Source organism: Pongo abelii, chromosome 15 (genome assembly GCF_028885655.2).
Source record: "Pongo abelii isolate AG06213 chromosome 15, NHGRI_mPonAbe1-v2.0_pri, whole genome shotgun sequence".
Classification (NCBI taxonomy): domain Eukaryota; kingdom Metazoa; phylum Chordata; class Mammalia; order Primates; family Hominidae; genus Pongo; species Pongo abelii.
Window position 1 is genome coordinate 72,764,116 of NC_072000.2, and position 15,234 is coordinate 72,779,349.

The following is a 15,234-nucleotide window of genomic DNA, read 5'->3' on the forward strand; positions in this document are numbered from 1 at the left end:
CTCTCAGGAAATTAGAACAAAAAAATGACATATTGCAAAATTAAGTCAAAGAATAAATTAACCCCATTTGAAAGTCCAAGGAGACCTTCAGACAAATGTGTATCAGAATTTCAATGGTATTTGGTGGAGTTGGCCTAATGGAAGTGTGCACACCCTGCCAACTTTGCATAAGATACATAAATCTCAAAATCAATTTAACTAACTTTCATTTATCTTGGAAACACAAAAATTTAGACTAGAACTTGGCAGGAATAAAGAGATTTACACCAAGCCTGCATCCCCACTACTCTTGTAAACTGTTTCATGAACCCCAGTGTTGAAGACCTCACTGTTTTGTTTGACTGTGCAGGCCGCCTACGCATACTTGCTGCTGGAGGAAGGTTAATACTGACTCAGAAGCAAGAGGACCACTGACTGAATCACCACCACTTACTACAGTCCTCTGCTCTGTGTTCCTTGGAAATCTCTTGCCTCAGCTTGGGCTTAACCCAACCCACTTAGAAGGAGAGAACAATTTTACAGCCCCACATGGAGTGACTCCAACCCAATCGTATCTGTTTCCAAGTGATCTGACGCAGCAAGCAGATTGTATTTCCTTTGGAGGCTTGGCTGAGAATTGTTGGGTTGGCGACACTGAACCAGAGTGAATAAAATAAGACTGTCAAGAAAAATCTGAAATGGCCCCTAAAGAGATAGGACTAATGAAATGCTCAGGTCAGGGGTGGGGTGCTTTCTGGGCAGACTGAAAAAAGAAAGGAGGACTAGGTGACCATGTGTGAAATTCAAGAGTCAACAATGATCTAGGTAAGCCAGGCAGATTGGCACATGCCCAGTACTTTTCTGAGAGCAGGCATCAAGCCTAAAAAAATGCACAAAATCTACCTCTTATTTTTATTCTTACCTTTAATCAGATTTTTTATTGAAGTTTTTTCATGGTTGGTTACCTATCCACCTTCCTCCCATCTTGCCAAAGAAGGCAGGGACTCCGAATGCATTTGCCAAAAACCAACAGACCCCTGTGTTCAATTATTGTGGGCTTAGGGAATAGTGATTAAGGAGTTCCAGGGACGGGATGTGGGAGCAGCAAAGGAGTTAGGTTTCACTTAAGGTCCTTGGGAATAAATAAATATTCTGTCACTAGGATGAATGGGGTTGGTTCTTCACAGATCATGTAAAGGGACAAGCTTAGCCCTAGAACCAACTCATGATCCAGATGAGTTTCTATTCAGATGGATAAGGGCATATCTTTGAGCACCAGATTTCATGGGCACATATCTGGTTCATTATTCTTTGCTTTGCGTATGCAAAATTATTTTCAAAGGCAAAGACACTGGGACAAAGTTGGGCTCTTTGAGGCTGTTCCTTGAGCAAAGAGGTGTCTGCCTCTGGCTGCCCACTTGGCAGTGGATATCTTCATGCTTCTTTTTTCCACCCAAATATTATGGCCACTGGAGTATTTGTAGGAAACAGTCTTAAAAAAGACAACACTCACTTCCCCTTGCTTCAGGCTCTTCACAGTCAACTCCACTGGCATGTTTCAGGCACCTGCTGTGTGCCAGGCATTTTTTTTCAGAATGGAACAATATTGCCCTTGTCCTTAATGCCTTAACTGTCTAGCAGGAAAGACATTATTATGAGTACCTGGGGCAGAAACAGTGTGAGAAACATTTTGGAGACCCAAAGGAAGGGGCCATTGTAAAGAAGTTTCACCAGAGTAGAGGTAAGACAGGGGAGAGGGCATGCCTATAGATACCTATCCATCATTCGCTTGTCCACACACTGATTTTCCTAAATATTCATTATCTGCTTGTTATTTGCCAAGAGTGAAGGGCTTGGGATTCGCAGATGAATAGGACATGGAACACAGAGTAGGGGGTTGGGCAGAAGAAGGTAGTGGTGGGAGAGGGAGTTGAAAAATAGATTGGGCCACATTAGTAAGACTTTTGCTTGCCAAGTTGAGTCTGAACTTTGTTCTGTAGGTAATGAGGAGCCTCTGAAGGTCTTTCTACAAGGGGTGGCACAGATACCCGCCCCGCCCCATTATTTCCTACCCTGCAACTTAGAAGTATTTTATTCATGTATCTGTTTTTTAGCTTGTTTCTTGTTTGATTCCCTAACTGGGATGTGAGTTCCACGAGGACAGGGACCCTACTGCATCCACCACTGTATTCCCAGTTCTGGGCACAAAGTCTGGCACACAGTGGGTCACCAGCAAATATTTTACTTACTGAATAATCAGATCTGTGTTTAGACAGTTGTCTCCAGTTGATACCGTGGAGGGAGATCCAAGGTTGGGAGATCCTGGAGGAAGGACTTGTAGCAGCAGAGAGGTGCTGAGAACCTAATCCGGGGCCATGGTGGCATAGACGGGACGGTGAGAGATTTAGAGGACTCATCAGAGTTAACATTGTCAGGCCTTGGTCAGGGAGAGGGAGGGTCCAGAGGTTTCCATGTGGATGTCTGAGTAGCTGGTGATATCACTGACTGAGAGAGAGGAGACAGGGTAGGAACCTTCAGGTGAAGAGGGGCTTGTCATGGGAAACAAGGGAGCATAGATAGTGAGATCAGTCTTGGACGTGTGTGATTTGAGACAACCATAGAATGTTCAACTAGAGATTTCCAGTAGACAGTTGGAAATATATGTGGGCAATTCTGGAAGATAGCTGGAGCTGAGGTCACAGGCTTTTGGTGATAAACGAAGCCAACGAAGAGTAAAGTCACTCAAGGAGAGCAAACAGAGTTGGAAGAAAAAATAGAAGCCCCCAAACTGGAGGAATACCATTGGAGGGTGGGAAAGAGGAGCCGGGGAGAGGAGACAGAGGTGTGCTCCGAGAGGTGGGAGGAGAAGAGAAGAGGACTTCTGGCTACTGTGGGACAGCATGGGCCCTACCTTGGACAGGGCAGAGGTCAGTGGGAATGGGAGCTGTTATCTCGGGCGACCAACTTCACTCAGTTCTTACCATGTTAATGTTAATGGCAAACTCTTGGCAATTCTGGGCAAGTAAGAAGAGCAGAAACACCTCTGCAGTTTATCAGGACTTTCTCCTTCTAGCACACCCTGAGGGTGAGGCCAGAATTAGTCATGTGCTGAATGGTATGCCTATTTCATGACGTCCTCAGCTTGGAAACATTTTTTTTGTGCAACTCCAACTCAAGCACCAGCAAATCCAGCCTCTCCTCACCTCCTGTTACAAATGGCTGTCATGGACTAGATCGGTGCCTAACAAACAGCCCACACTTTGGGATCTGGGTTCAGGTTCTGGCAGGACTAGTGCAGGTGGCTTCTGGCTCTAAATCTCTCAGAGGAGACGTCTTCTTCTGGGGGCTGGTTCACACGTGAGTGCTGATCGTGACCTTGTGTCGGGATTAACCTCCTTTCTCAGCATCTCCTGCTACATTCCATCTGTTTCTAAAGACACCTCATTCTGCCTTCCTTCCAGCCACCCACTGTTACCTTTAACTTCCTGTTGGCTCGTACAGGCCAGTGACTTTACTCAAGTCACTGAACATTTTGGGGAAATGAAATGAAAACATAAAGAGAAGCCAGTCCACAAAACAGCTCAAAAATGGAGATGCTCTGGCTGAAGGAAGGAGTGTTGGGGTCCAGGAGCCCCACTCACTGCTCAGCACCCGGGAGCATCATGGAATCTATGGTGAACCTCCGGGGCAGGAGACACAGCACTGGCCTTAGAGTCCGCAAGCCCGGGTTCCTTGGCCCCTGTCTCTTTCCCTCTCTCTGTTGTCTGTAGCTCCCTCCTAGCTCTGAAACTCCAAGTACAAGTGAGCAGGTCATGAGTCACCAAGCCTCTTTTCCTGGGCGTTTTTCCTTCTGGGGAGAGAACAGCCAGGCTTGGACAAAAAGTGTTGGGACACACTGAAGCAGAACACACTCCCTGTCATTCCTGGCCTCAGTCTCCTCCAGAACGAAAGCACCCAGACCTGCAGGCCTTTTTTAGGAATGAAGTCACTGGTCTGTGTAGGTTGACAGAGCGTCCATGGAAAAGGCTGCTTGGGAAGGAAACTCACAAGGCATGGGTATCCCCACTGGAAGAATCCAGAGCAAAACCCTTCTGGAAATCCCCCACCCCACATACACACGAGGAAACTCCATGGAAGGCATCCTGTCTTGGAGGCCTCAGTGGGTTCCTCCTGGAGAGTTTAAGGGGAGGGAGGCAGAGGAGGAAGGAGAGAAACCTAAAGTCAGCAGGATATTCTCATGTTCTCTCTCTGTTAATTGCCTCCTCTCACTCTTTTTCTAAGAAGGCTGAGATACCGAGGCTTCCTCACCCACCACCCCTTCCTCTACCTCCCCTTAGTGCTGGGTGAGTTCATCCATCAGGACCCCTGCCTGGGACTGTCCTCACTCTCCTGCTGTGTCTCACTCGCCCCCAGGGCCCATCCCAGCCCAGCCCAGCCCTGCCCAGCCCAGCCGGCTGTATGCTTCCACCCAGGCTCCCACTCAGGCTCGTGCGTCACCGCTATTCATCTTGTTTAGTGCTTGGCTTGGCTGCAGATGCTGTAAATATGGTAATTTTAGACTCCCTGATTGGAAAGGATTGCAGAGCGGGTTGTGGGGGAGGAGGGCAGTTTGATTTACTCCTCAGGAGCTGGTTCCGAGATGGCTCTCCACTCTCTGTGCACGCCTCATCTCCAAGCTGTGCCCCATTGGGCCCCACACTTAGTGTTGAGTCCTGACTTCTTGGGGTCTTGGGAGAAATGAGAGGGACAGAGTGGATGTCTCTGGGTTCTGGGCCTGAAGAATTGCTGGTTAGCACAGAGCATCACATGCAAGGAGGCCGGAAGTGTAGTCAGTGATACGCAGGGTGGGGGTCCTGACACTGCTAAGACAATGCCCAAGGCTGATGACCCAGGATTATCCCCCCACCCAGGGCACACTGGGGATGAAGCGGGGGCTGCCCGAGGCCTCTGACCCCTTCTGAGCTCTCTCCCTTTTCTCTTCTCCTTTCTTTCCTGACCTTCCTCCATGGGGGGCCATCAGTCCCCAGGGCCTTCTGCCAGGCACTCACAGAGTTGTCAGCAAATCCCTCCTCCCACCCCTTTGTTGAATAAAGACCTAATTTGCATTTGATTACAGGACCCCTGAGTGGGTAGGGGTGTAGTCAGATCCCCAGGGAGTGACTGTGAGGCTGGCATTTCAGGCCCTGGGAGTCAGGGTGGGAGCTGAGGGTTTTGAGCCCAAGGAGTAGGTCAGGTTCTTCAAAAGCCACCAGATAGTCTCCCAGCTGTCTGTCTTATCTCCTCAGGACAACTCTAACTCCAAGGCTGGTGACTGAGTCAGACTTGGAACATCCCCGTTTTTGAGCCACAGTCTGTAGTCACAGAATGTTCCAGGGGGAGGGTTGGGGGGAGAAAAGGAGGGCACAGCTGACATTTCTTTGAGCCCCAAACTTCATTTGACCAATGAGGAGTGGCTTGCACCAAATCATCGGTGCAGCTAACCACAAGAATGTTAGCTCTTTTCTGGTGCTTCTTCCATGCCCTGGACACATTTTTATAGAAAGATCCAGACGAAGGGAAAAAGAAGTCTGATAGGTATTTCTTTTTACTAAGTCCTGTGGGAAGCTACAGTGGAATCCTGCCACTCTCTGCTGACTGATGGTGAGCTTAAGTTTGGTGACAGGAAACTTGCCATCTACAAGGCAGGCTCTTAAAACTTCGGTCAGCTCTGACCGTTGTCTAATAATTCTTCATTGCTGCAAGTTTTCCAGCTGTTCCCTCACATCTGTTTTAGCGGTGGTGGAGGATTGGGGGACTCAGAAGGAGGGCGTAGATTGTCCTGCTACAGAAAAAGAACTAGCAGGACTCCTCTGAGGGAGCAACATGGAGAGACTTTCTCACCCCTCTGCAGACAGGCTCTGCCCGCTTTCACTCACTGGAGTGCTCACTTCCTGTACACATGGTGCGCCGTGCTCCCTCCTGGCCCATGAGGTGCCAGTCACCACACACTTGGATTTGTTTACTTTTCCTCCTGGAAATGTGGACACGAGGGCATTATACTCACTTTTCAAAGCAAAGGATTCTTTCCTGGAGGAGTTAATAGTCCTTAGGTGTAAGTACCCCTCCAATGGTTGTATAGCAGTTGTCTGTTGGGGGACCTTAAGTGATTATTCATGGAATCTTTCATGCTAAAGATGCATTGCAGCGAAATGTCATTGGTTTGGACCAAATCCAGTTATGGTCTGAAGAACCTCAGGTATGGGACATCCCCAGCAAAGCAGTCTTATTACTCTTTGTCCTGCAGAGTCACAGCTTACAGAATCTTCCCTAGGAGAGGTGTGCCTGGTGTACTTTTAAAAATAGATGCGCCTCTTGTGTAAACAGCATTTTGCCTGTTGGAATGTAAATGAATGTTGTTGGAGTGCTTGGAGACAGTTTGTTCTTTTAGTGGATTAGCAATTTCCCCTGCAAATGTTGTTTCACGATATTTGCTAAGCACATCCTTCCTTCGTATGCAATATGGAATTCCATATCAACCAGCCTAGATGGGTGAAAACTCTGGAAGTTCTGCTGTACCCAATCCATCAATAACCCTAGCAGTGATCTGTGTTCTGGAAAGGCAGGGGTGAGGGATGAGTCCAGGTTTTCTAGAGACATTGAGAAATAACAGCAAATTTGCCAGAGAAGGAGTTGCTTCCAAAAATTTAAAAAATAGTTAAAGAGAGGCATTTATAACCCTGAGGAGTAGTTGACAGAGAAAACAAACATGCCAGTGAATGAACAACCTAGCAGAGGGTGGAGAAAGCAAGCCAGAATAGCGTGGAGGGGGTACAAAAGTTTCAAATTATCTTCCCTATATAAAATTCCCATGATCCCCCAGGCAGTCAGTTTTAACTGCATACCCCAGCACTCCCAAATTCCATTCTTCTGGAGGCCTGGCAAAGCACCTCCTCAGCACTCCCTACCCAGTCCCAGGCCTCAGGCGTGCTCTCCCCACACGGCTACTGTCCCCATCTCCACTTCCACATCATCCTTGGATCCTAGATCACTGTCCCTACAGCTCACTTCCTTGTTTCCACTCCCTGTCCACACATTAAATATCCATGCTCTGGCCTGGCAGTCAGCAGCCCCATGACCTGGCTCCAGGATCCCTTCAGCCCCAAGTCGCGTCCCTCGCAGGTTTGATGCCGAAGCAGCAGATTTCTCCCCGACAGAGGCCTCAGAGAGTGCCTGGCTGTGATAAGCACGTGTTACTGTGATTTTGTCATCTGTCTCCTTGCTTTTGCTTAGGCTGTTCCCCTGCCTTCCTCTCTGCCTGGCAGGATTCTCCCCTTCCCAAGAAGTGCCTGCTTCTGGTCTCCAGTAAGTGTCTGACGTCAGTCATATTCTTAAATCTGACCAGCTCACAGTATTTACATCTAGGATTTCTCTCTTTTTCTAGAATGAAAACACCTCCAGGTCCAGGGCTTTCTCTCACACTTATTTACAACCCCTCAGCACGTAGCACTGAGTGCTATACACAGCAGATGCTTATTTTAGATTGTGATATCCTTAATAATAATAATAGCTCTGCTTTATTAATCATTTTCCAGGTGCAGGCACTGGGGGTCTCTCCCCAGATGCATCTTCAGCACAAACCAAAGAGTGTTACCATCAGGTCCATTTTATGGAGGAGGAAAGTGAGGTTCAGAGTATTTTCACTTGCCAAGAGCGTAGGTAATAAATGACAGAGCTGCGATTTGAACCCATATTTGTCCCCTCTAGGACTTGCATTTGAATTCATAAGGGTGCTGTTCTATTACTCTCATGAAGACAGGGAGCGTGTCTTTACCTAAGGCAGGGTTGCAAGTGGAGACTGAAGGCCAGATCTGGCCCATAGATATGTTTTGTTTGGCCCATTCTGTGTGTGTTTGTTTGTTTCTTTAATCAGGAAATTTTACATCCACATCTAGATTTCTGGCTTTGCTGGGAAGCCCGGGAGATACAGTAACCCTGGATTTAAGCGTAGTGATGCTGGCCAGTGCTCGAAACAGCTGTCCCCACTTCACCACAGCCTCTGCTTGCCTGGCCTGGGGGTAGAGGAGCATTAGAGTTTGCATCTTCCACACTGTACTGTCTGGTTCCATGTTTCACCTCCCAGGCATTGGGATTGGGGTGGGTCCATTCTTGGTTATATAGGACTGCCCCATATATTGCAGGGTGTGTGGCAACCCTGGCCCTCACCCGCTAAATCAACAGCACCTTTCCTTCAGTCATGTTGACAATCAAAAACTCCCCCAAACATTTGCAAAGCCCCTAGTGAGGGATGCTGCCCCATTCCTGTTTGAGATACAATGGCAGATAACCCCTTGTCTCACCAGTGGTGGCACACAGTAGGGCCTCCACTAAATAGATTTAAAAGACCTAAAATGCAACATCCATTACCAAATAGTTCCTTCCCATGTTAAAAGTTCCCATGAAAGGAGAAGCAGAAAAATGCAATAATCACAGTATTTTTTAAAAAATAAATTATCTGGAGCAAATTTAGTGCATTCCCTTAAACACCTGTCCCATGATGGAAAAAAAAAAAAGTTAGTGATAACACGTTTCTGTGGAGGCATTTCCATTCTCCACGCCTCAGTTCCCACTGTAATGTTAATTGGTTATGGTTTTCCTTGCTTCTAGTCCTTACATGTGCAGCTGTCAACCAGGCACCACCCCAGGAAACGCTGCATTTAAAGGGATAAGTAAGAGGAACTGAATCACATGCAGCTTTTCTAAGAAGAAATGGTATTGTTAATATTTTTGCTTGTTGTTCTAATTATAAAAATACTATGTGCTTATAGTAGAAATTTCAAAGTACTAAGAATAAGTAAAAATCCCTCATACTCTCATCATCAGAAGATAATCACTGTTTTTATTTTTATATATTTCCTTCCAGTCTTTCTTCCCCTATCGCACATATTTGTGTTTGTTGTTGCTGATTTCATTTTGCTTCTAAGAAAATTGGGATTGTACTATTGACAAAGCCCTCCTTGCCACTGCATGGCTGTACCATGATCAGTTTAGCCAGTCCCCTTTCGTTGAACATATGGTAGCTTCCCAGTTTATGCTGTGATCAACAGGACAGCAATCACCTTCTTTATTCATAAATTTTTTGGGATCACCTGGATTATTTCTATAGAAAGAGTAATATGGTAAGCAGTGTAGAAAGAAACCATCCTCTCCACAAGAGAGACGTTATTGGCTCTGGCCCTAGAAGAGATGGGCAGAGCCAAGGGTAGACTGAGGTCTGGTTAAGGAATTTCCAGGCAGGAAGAAGTTTATGTTGTTGAGCTGGCTCCTCTAGTGCAGCTGAAGACAAGCCATCTGCTGCGAGCAAAGGGAGGCGAGGTGGGGCTGGGGACTTGGGGAGGGTGGAGTTGGTTTGGAGCTCCCAGAGCAGGAAGCAAACAAGGGCTTAACCAAAGGATGAAAATTGTTTGGCAGCATTGAGCGCCTAGGTCACACTGTATGATTTAGGAATAGAGGCCATTAGCACAGACGTGCAGCTCTCTCCAGTGAGGCAGAGAGACAAAAGCAGAGGTGGGGTGGAGGTGGGGGGTGGAGGGTAGGGATAGTAGGATCATCTCAGGTTCGGGAAATGGCCTGACAGATCCAGCCAAAGGTCAGAGGGGCTGGTGAGAGCCTCATGAAATCTTTTCCCACCCAAAATAATAAGATAACCATAACACATAAGTAAAAATCGTCTCTGCAACCTAGCAAACAGAGCTAAGAAATGAGCTTTGTCTACTAAAATGGCTTTACAGACCCAACACGAGCTGACATAGACCCTGTGTTACTTTTATGGTATAATAATAACAACAATGAACACTTTCTATAGCAGAACACAGTTACAGAGTGCTTTATACAATACATGAGTCCAATCTCATAGGGTATTACTAAGTGGGTCCCCCATTTTCAAAGGAGAAAACTGAGGCTTAGAAAGGGTGATGATATGTATAAGTGTAAATAGGTAGTTGACTGTAGAGTCAGGCTTCAGACCAGCTCCAAGGACAGATTTGTGATAATTAATCTATTAATGTGACCATCTCTTCTGTCCTTGCAAGATGGCTTTTGTTGGAAAACAAAAGTCTCAAAACAAGAGTCACACCTGTGACCTTGACCTCCTAAGCAAGACAATTAACCAAGCAAGCTAGCAGGAAAAGCCAGTTCTTCCTAAGTGTAAAGAGTGGTCTCAATGTCCTACCTACCAGGCTGGTCTCCTTGCTGTTCTTTGAACAGACCTCACACAGTCCTCCTGCCGGAGGTTTCCCTTGGTGAGTGGTTTCTACACCTGGACTCCTCTCTCCCACGTGCCAACACAGCTGATTCTCTAACCTCTTCAAGTCTTTGCTTCAATGTCACCTTCCCAGTGGTGCCTTCCCTGGCTCCTCTACCTTAATGGCACCCCCCACCCCACTGCCAACTCCCTCCACCAGCACTTCTTGTCTTCCTTTCCTGCTCTTTATTTTCTTCCATAGCATTTATCACCTTCTAATATACTAGTATTTCATTCATTTTCTTGTTTCTTTTTGTTTTCTCCACCATAATGTCAGTGTGACTGTGCAGAATTTTTGTCTGTTTTGTTCCCTGCTGTTTCCCCATGCCTAGAAGATGTCCAGAATATAGTAGGTACTTAAAAAGTAATTGTTGAATGAATAGCAGCCGAGGTATTAGGAAAAATTAAAAAGTATTTTTTTTTTGAGTCTGAGTCTTACTCTGTTGCCCAGGCTGGAGTGCAGTGGCATAATCTCAGCTCACTGCAGCCTCCACCTCCAGGGTTCAAGTGAGTCTCCTGCCTCAGCTCCCTGAGTAGCTAGAACTATAGGCACCTGCCACCACACCCGACTATTTTTATATTTTTAGTAGAGACAAAGTTTCACTATGTTGGCCAGGCTAGTCTCCAACTCCTGACCTCATGATCCACCCGCCTCAGCCTCCCAAAGTGCTGGGATTACAGGCGTGAGCTACCGTGGCCAGCCAAAAAAGTATTCTTAAGAAGAACACTAGCACAGTGACTCACTCATAATAGGACATCCGTATGTGCTGGTTCCTTCTCTCTTACCCCTTGTTCTGTGTTAAATGTTACGTGCTCAGCACATCCATCTTTGGAATTAAAGTATTTCTGGGAAAGATAACACATTAAGCCTTAACATCCAGTCCATGAAGCTGATATCACAGGGGAGAAAACCCACACTGGCTCTTAAGGAAGTAGGTGAGTCGTACATGAAATGAGCCAGGGTGTCCCTGTCTGTCTAATGGGGTGGGACACGTGATCTTGGAGGGTATTTCCAGTGCTGTCTATGATTCCACCCAGCTGTGAATCAGGGTGGGCAGAAACTGGAAACAGGCATATGGGACCCAGGTGGATCACAGTCTCCCCTCTTCCACCTGCTGGCATTCCTGCCTTTGGGGACAGCAGGGCAGGTGAACCCTGGGCTGTTTGCTCACTGACAGCCATGGGGTTGCAAAGGATCCCTTCTCTTCAGCCGGGGCACTGCTGAGTTACTTACTCACCCATCCCAACATTCATATCTTCAGTAGAAACATATTAGATGTCGCCGGTGTGCTCAGTGCTGAGCTGAATAAAACAGACAAGACCCTGATTGACAGCTGGGCGAAATCATAGACAGCACTGGAAATACCCTCGACATCCCACCCCTGCACCATTAGACACACAGGGAGACCCTGGCTTGTCCTGTGTACAACTCACTCACTTCCTTGAGAGCCAGTGTGGGTTTTTTCCCCTGTGATATCTGCTTCATGGACTGGATGTTAAGGCTCAATGTGTGCTATCTTTTCTGAAAAGAATTCTAAAGGTGGATGTGCTGAGCACAAAACATTTGACGTAGAAGAAGGGAAGAGAGGAAGGGAATCGGCACAGTGAGTTCCTATTATGAGCCAAGTCACTGTACTAGTGTTCTTCTTAAGAGTACTTTTTTATTTCTTCTAATACCTCAGCTGCTATTCACTCAATGGTTACTTTTTTAAGTACCTACTATATTCTGGACATCTAGGCATGAGGAAACAGCAGGGAACAACACATGGCCCCACAGTCAGGCAAGGGGGACAGACCTCAAACGTGAAAACCCACCCAAACCAGAGCCATCCTTGGGCACCCTGATGCCTGTTGGACTTTCCTATCCTACTTTGGGACTCTCTTCCTTCCCAAGGCCTTGCTCAGGCCCCTCCCTGGAACCAACAGCCTCCAGCTGCTCTCCTTGTCTGAAGCGTCCTCAGCGTGCCCTTCCTCCCTGCAGATCGCTCCCAGATGGCGCCTAAAGCCATCAGGTGGAGTTCAGCCCAGGCTACTCAGAGGACGAGTGAGGAGACCCCTGGGGGATGGGGAGAGAGCAGCCTGAGAAAAGGAGGTGGCTAGAAAGAGAAAGGGAGGAAGAACAAGACTGAGGAGTCTTTTAAGAGTGTGAAACCTGAGGACCAAATGTCCCAGAAGGTTTGAAGAAAGGTTCACTGGAAAATGCACTGCAGGAAACCCCTGCATGGCCTCTCAGGAAACCCTATCATGGAGATCACATTAGGCCTGAAAGTGTTTGCAGTTACATATGTTTCTTTGAATGCAAGACCAAGTGGAGGCCATCTTCCAGGGAGGGCTGGTCACGCCAACTGCAAGCACAATTTTAATCTGTCATCCACGAAGCATCCCAGAGGATGGCGCCTGCATACCCTTCCTGCCTTGTTTCCTACCAACCCATCCCACCTTCTCCACACACCCTGAGTTTCTCAGTGTTCCTGAATAAGCCTCCTCACACCCCATTCCATGGCGTCCTCAGGAGTCCCTGGCATTGAAGCACTGCCGTTTCTCCTTCCTGTGTTCCCCAGCCCTACCTAGCCTTCAAGCCTCAGCTCAGAGCCTTCACCTCTTCCAAGAAGCTTTGGCTGGCCACCTGGAAGCATCTTCGGCTCCTTTCTACACTTTCAGGAGAACACTTTTTATAAACTCCCTTGTATGGGGTCATTATTTTATGTACATGGTTAGCTGTTGCACCAACTACAGATGAATCTCCACTCACAATAAGGTTAAGTTCCAATAAACCCATCGAAAGTTGAAAATATTGTGAGTTGAAAATGCATTTAATTCACCCAACCTACCAAACCTCCATAGCTTAGCCTCGCCTACCGTACACATGCTCAGAGCACTTACTTTAACCTACAATGGGCAAAATCATCTAACACAAAGCCTACTTTATAATAAAGTAGTGAATATCTCATGTTTATTGAATACCATACACTGTGTTAAAATTGGAAGCTTCACACCATCATAAAGTCAAGAAATCATTTAGTTGAATCATTATAAGTCTAGGACTGTCTGTAGATGTAAATTTGTTAAAAATTAGGACTCAAGAATAGAATTCCTTTAATCCACATAGACTTACAATGGTGCTGTGCACATGGAGCCCCTAAATCATTGCTGACTGAGTAGATTTCCCAGGGCAAGCCCAAGAAGTTACTCCTAGAAGGGGCTGGTAGGGGAAACAGCCAACATCCCACATGCCTGCCCACTTTGGGTCTGGTCCCAAGAAACAAACTCCAGTGGCCTTGAAAATTTAATATTGCTGTCAGAAGGGCCTCCCCTTCAAAGGAACAGGTCCTGATAGCTCTTGTTATATGCAAAGTGGAAAGGTAACGTGACTGTTCTCTGCATTTCCTGCCTTTCAATTGAGTGAAGACAGACAGATGATTTATTGGGCATTTCATAGCCTCCCCTTCACCATAGGAAACCAGACTGAAAAAAAGGTGCAAATTTTAAAAAGATGTGTGAGTGTTTTGAGGGGGCTGGGGGAGAATTCCTGTGTACCATTAAAGCAAAAAAAGAAAACTCTCTAACAGCAGGACCTCTGATCTGGAGGCATACTGACCGTAAATTTACGCCACCCCGTGAGAGCTCAAAGGCTGTGCCGTTCTCGTCCTCTCTCAGTCCCCATTTCCAGGTGATCAAGCTTGGGCTTAGGGTAGTGGCAGTGTGGCTTTAGCTATCAGCCATCACCATGGAAGAGCAGGAGGTTTAGGGGCCTTCATAACCTTTCAAGTGTTGGTTTCCGTTGGAAATAGTTGAATATCTCCACCCCACCCCTGCCCCTGAGAGAGAGCCGGGAAGAGGGGCCACCATCGGGGGCTCAGCAGCTGCAAGCCCAATGCTGACATGGAGGCTTCGCTTCATTCCATTTGGCCACGAGAGCTATACTCGCTCCCTAGGGCTGCCCTAGCCAAGCGGGTACTTTACTGAGTGGCTGAAAACAACAGAAATTGATTGCATCGTTGTTCTGGAGGCGAGAAGTGTGACATCAAGGTTTCGGCAGGGCCATGTTCCTCCTAAAGGCTGTGGGGAAGGGTCCTTCCTTGCCTCTTCTCAGCTTCTGGTGGTGGCCGGCACTCCTCCACATTCCTTGGCTTGTAGCTGCCCCACTCCCGTCACTGCTGTCGTCTTCACATGGCCCTTCCCTATGCGTCTGTGTCTTCACACGGTGGTCTCCTTGTGGATGACAGTCTCTGTCTCTGTTCCTTTCCCCTCTTCTTATAAGGACACCAGTCGTATTGAATTGAGGGTCCACCCTACTCCAGAATAATCTCATCTCCACCTGCATCGTAATTACATCTGCAAATATATTTTTATTTCAAAAATAAGGTCATATTCACAGGTACCAGGGTTAGGACTTCAGTATATCTTTTGGGGGTGACACAATCCAGTCCACCACGGGAGACACATGCTTTTTGTCCATGGCCTTGTAGGGAATCCTTGGGTGACTCCGTATCTGTGTGTAAGTATATGCCTGTGATTTGTATTCATATAGTGTCACACACACACAAATACCTATATATTTACATGTATATGTATACAAATGTCTATATGATATTTACTAATACATATCTCTAATAGGTATTTGTAATATATATATATAAATACCTGTGATTTGTATTGATATAGTGTTGTATATATGTGTGCATATATATATATATACACACACACAAAAAAACCTGCCCATATATATGTGTCTATAGAGACAAATACCTATAAAATAGTAGGTAATTACCTATGTATACTTATAATAGATATTTTTAATAAATATACAAATATCTATACAAACACCTGTAATTTGTATTCATGTAGTGTCATACATGTAATATAAATATATCTAAATATAATCTGTCATACATATGACACTATATGACTTTGTAAGTCATTAACCTGTGATTAATACGAATCCCAAGAGCATTTTTTTTTTTGAGATGGAGTCT

General features: G+C 46.4%; 1 protein-coding gene across 11 annotated transcripts in view; it reads left to right on the forward strand.

Moving 5' to 3' along the window:
• Positions 1-15,234, forward strand: part of RAD51B (RAD51 paralog B) — a 799,436-nt gene that overhangs the window by 726,888 nt on the left and 57,314 nt on the right. The window contains exon 11 of one of the 11 annotated variants that reach the window (XM_054530773.2): positions 350-9,497. The exons of the other annotated variants lie outside the window; for them this stretch is intronic. Coding sequence (XP_054386748.2) covers positions 350-414 — 65 coding nt within the window. The 3' untranslated portion in view covers positions 415-9,497. Of the gene's footprint in view, positions 1-349; positions 9,498-15,234 lie in introns of those variants that run through there. 11 annotated transcript variants of the gene reach the window in all.